Here is a 645-nt window from a genome sequence, read left to right as displayed (position 1 = left end):
CACTCTCAGCATCTCTACAGTAATAACAACCTGAAGACCCGCCACTCCAACCATGAATTCGCTACCCTCTGAACTCCTCCAGGACAATGTCTATGGCATTCTAAACGCTGCCGATCGCCATCAATTGGCCATGGCCATACCGCGGTCGTCTAAACACTTGCTTGGCGACGATGGTGCACTTGATGAGTATGTTCGTACCGGTGGTTCGTCGGACGTCCGGTTCTCGCGCCCATTCGCTCTCACACACATTGTGTACGAGCTAGGCCATGTTGTCAAGGACCAGGGACTTCTAGCCAAGTACTTGAGCTCACACCCAGCCCCGGTGATGATGGAAGAACATCATGGAAACATGGAAGATGCGACGCTCGCCTTCCCCCAGTATATTCAAGTTTCGGAACCCACCAGTCTCTCGAGACCTAAGACTTGTGACCCCGTCTACTTGGACCAGGTTCTTCAGAACAACTCGGTGCGACACGTAAACAGCTACGCATTTACTGAGGACCTCACCCGTTATATGTCGGGGGTAGACAGCATTGAGTCCCTTACGTTTATATTCAGAGTACGTAATATGCACTTGTTGTCCAAATTCACTAAGTTGAGGTTCCTCTCGGTGTGTCAGAATGGGCACAATTTGGAACAGCTGCC

The 645-nt window shown here is 50.9% G+C and overlaps 1 protein-coding gene across 1 annotated transcript; it reads left to right on the top strand.

Moving 5' to 3' along the window:
• Positions 1-52: 52 nt before the first annotated feature.
• Positions 53-475, top strand: SARC_18071 (hypothetical protein; the record flags this gene model as incomplete). The annotated part of the gene is made up of 1 exon (XM_014287847.1): positions 53-475. A coding segment is annotated over one exon (423 nt), but the record flags the coding sequence as incomplete, so codon positions are not given.
• Between the last annotated feature and the right edge of the window lie 170 nt (positions 476-645).

This window comes from Sphaeroforma arctica, assembly GCF_001186125.1.
Source record: "Sphaeroforma arctica JP610 unplaced genomic scaffold supercont1.13566, whole genome shotgun sequence".
Taxonomy (NCBI): domain Eukaryota; class Ichthyosporea; order Ichthyophonida; genus Sphaeroforma; species Sphaeroforma arctica.
This window is presented reverse-complemented; position numbering and strand designations above follow the sequence as displayed.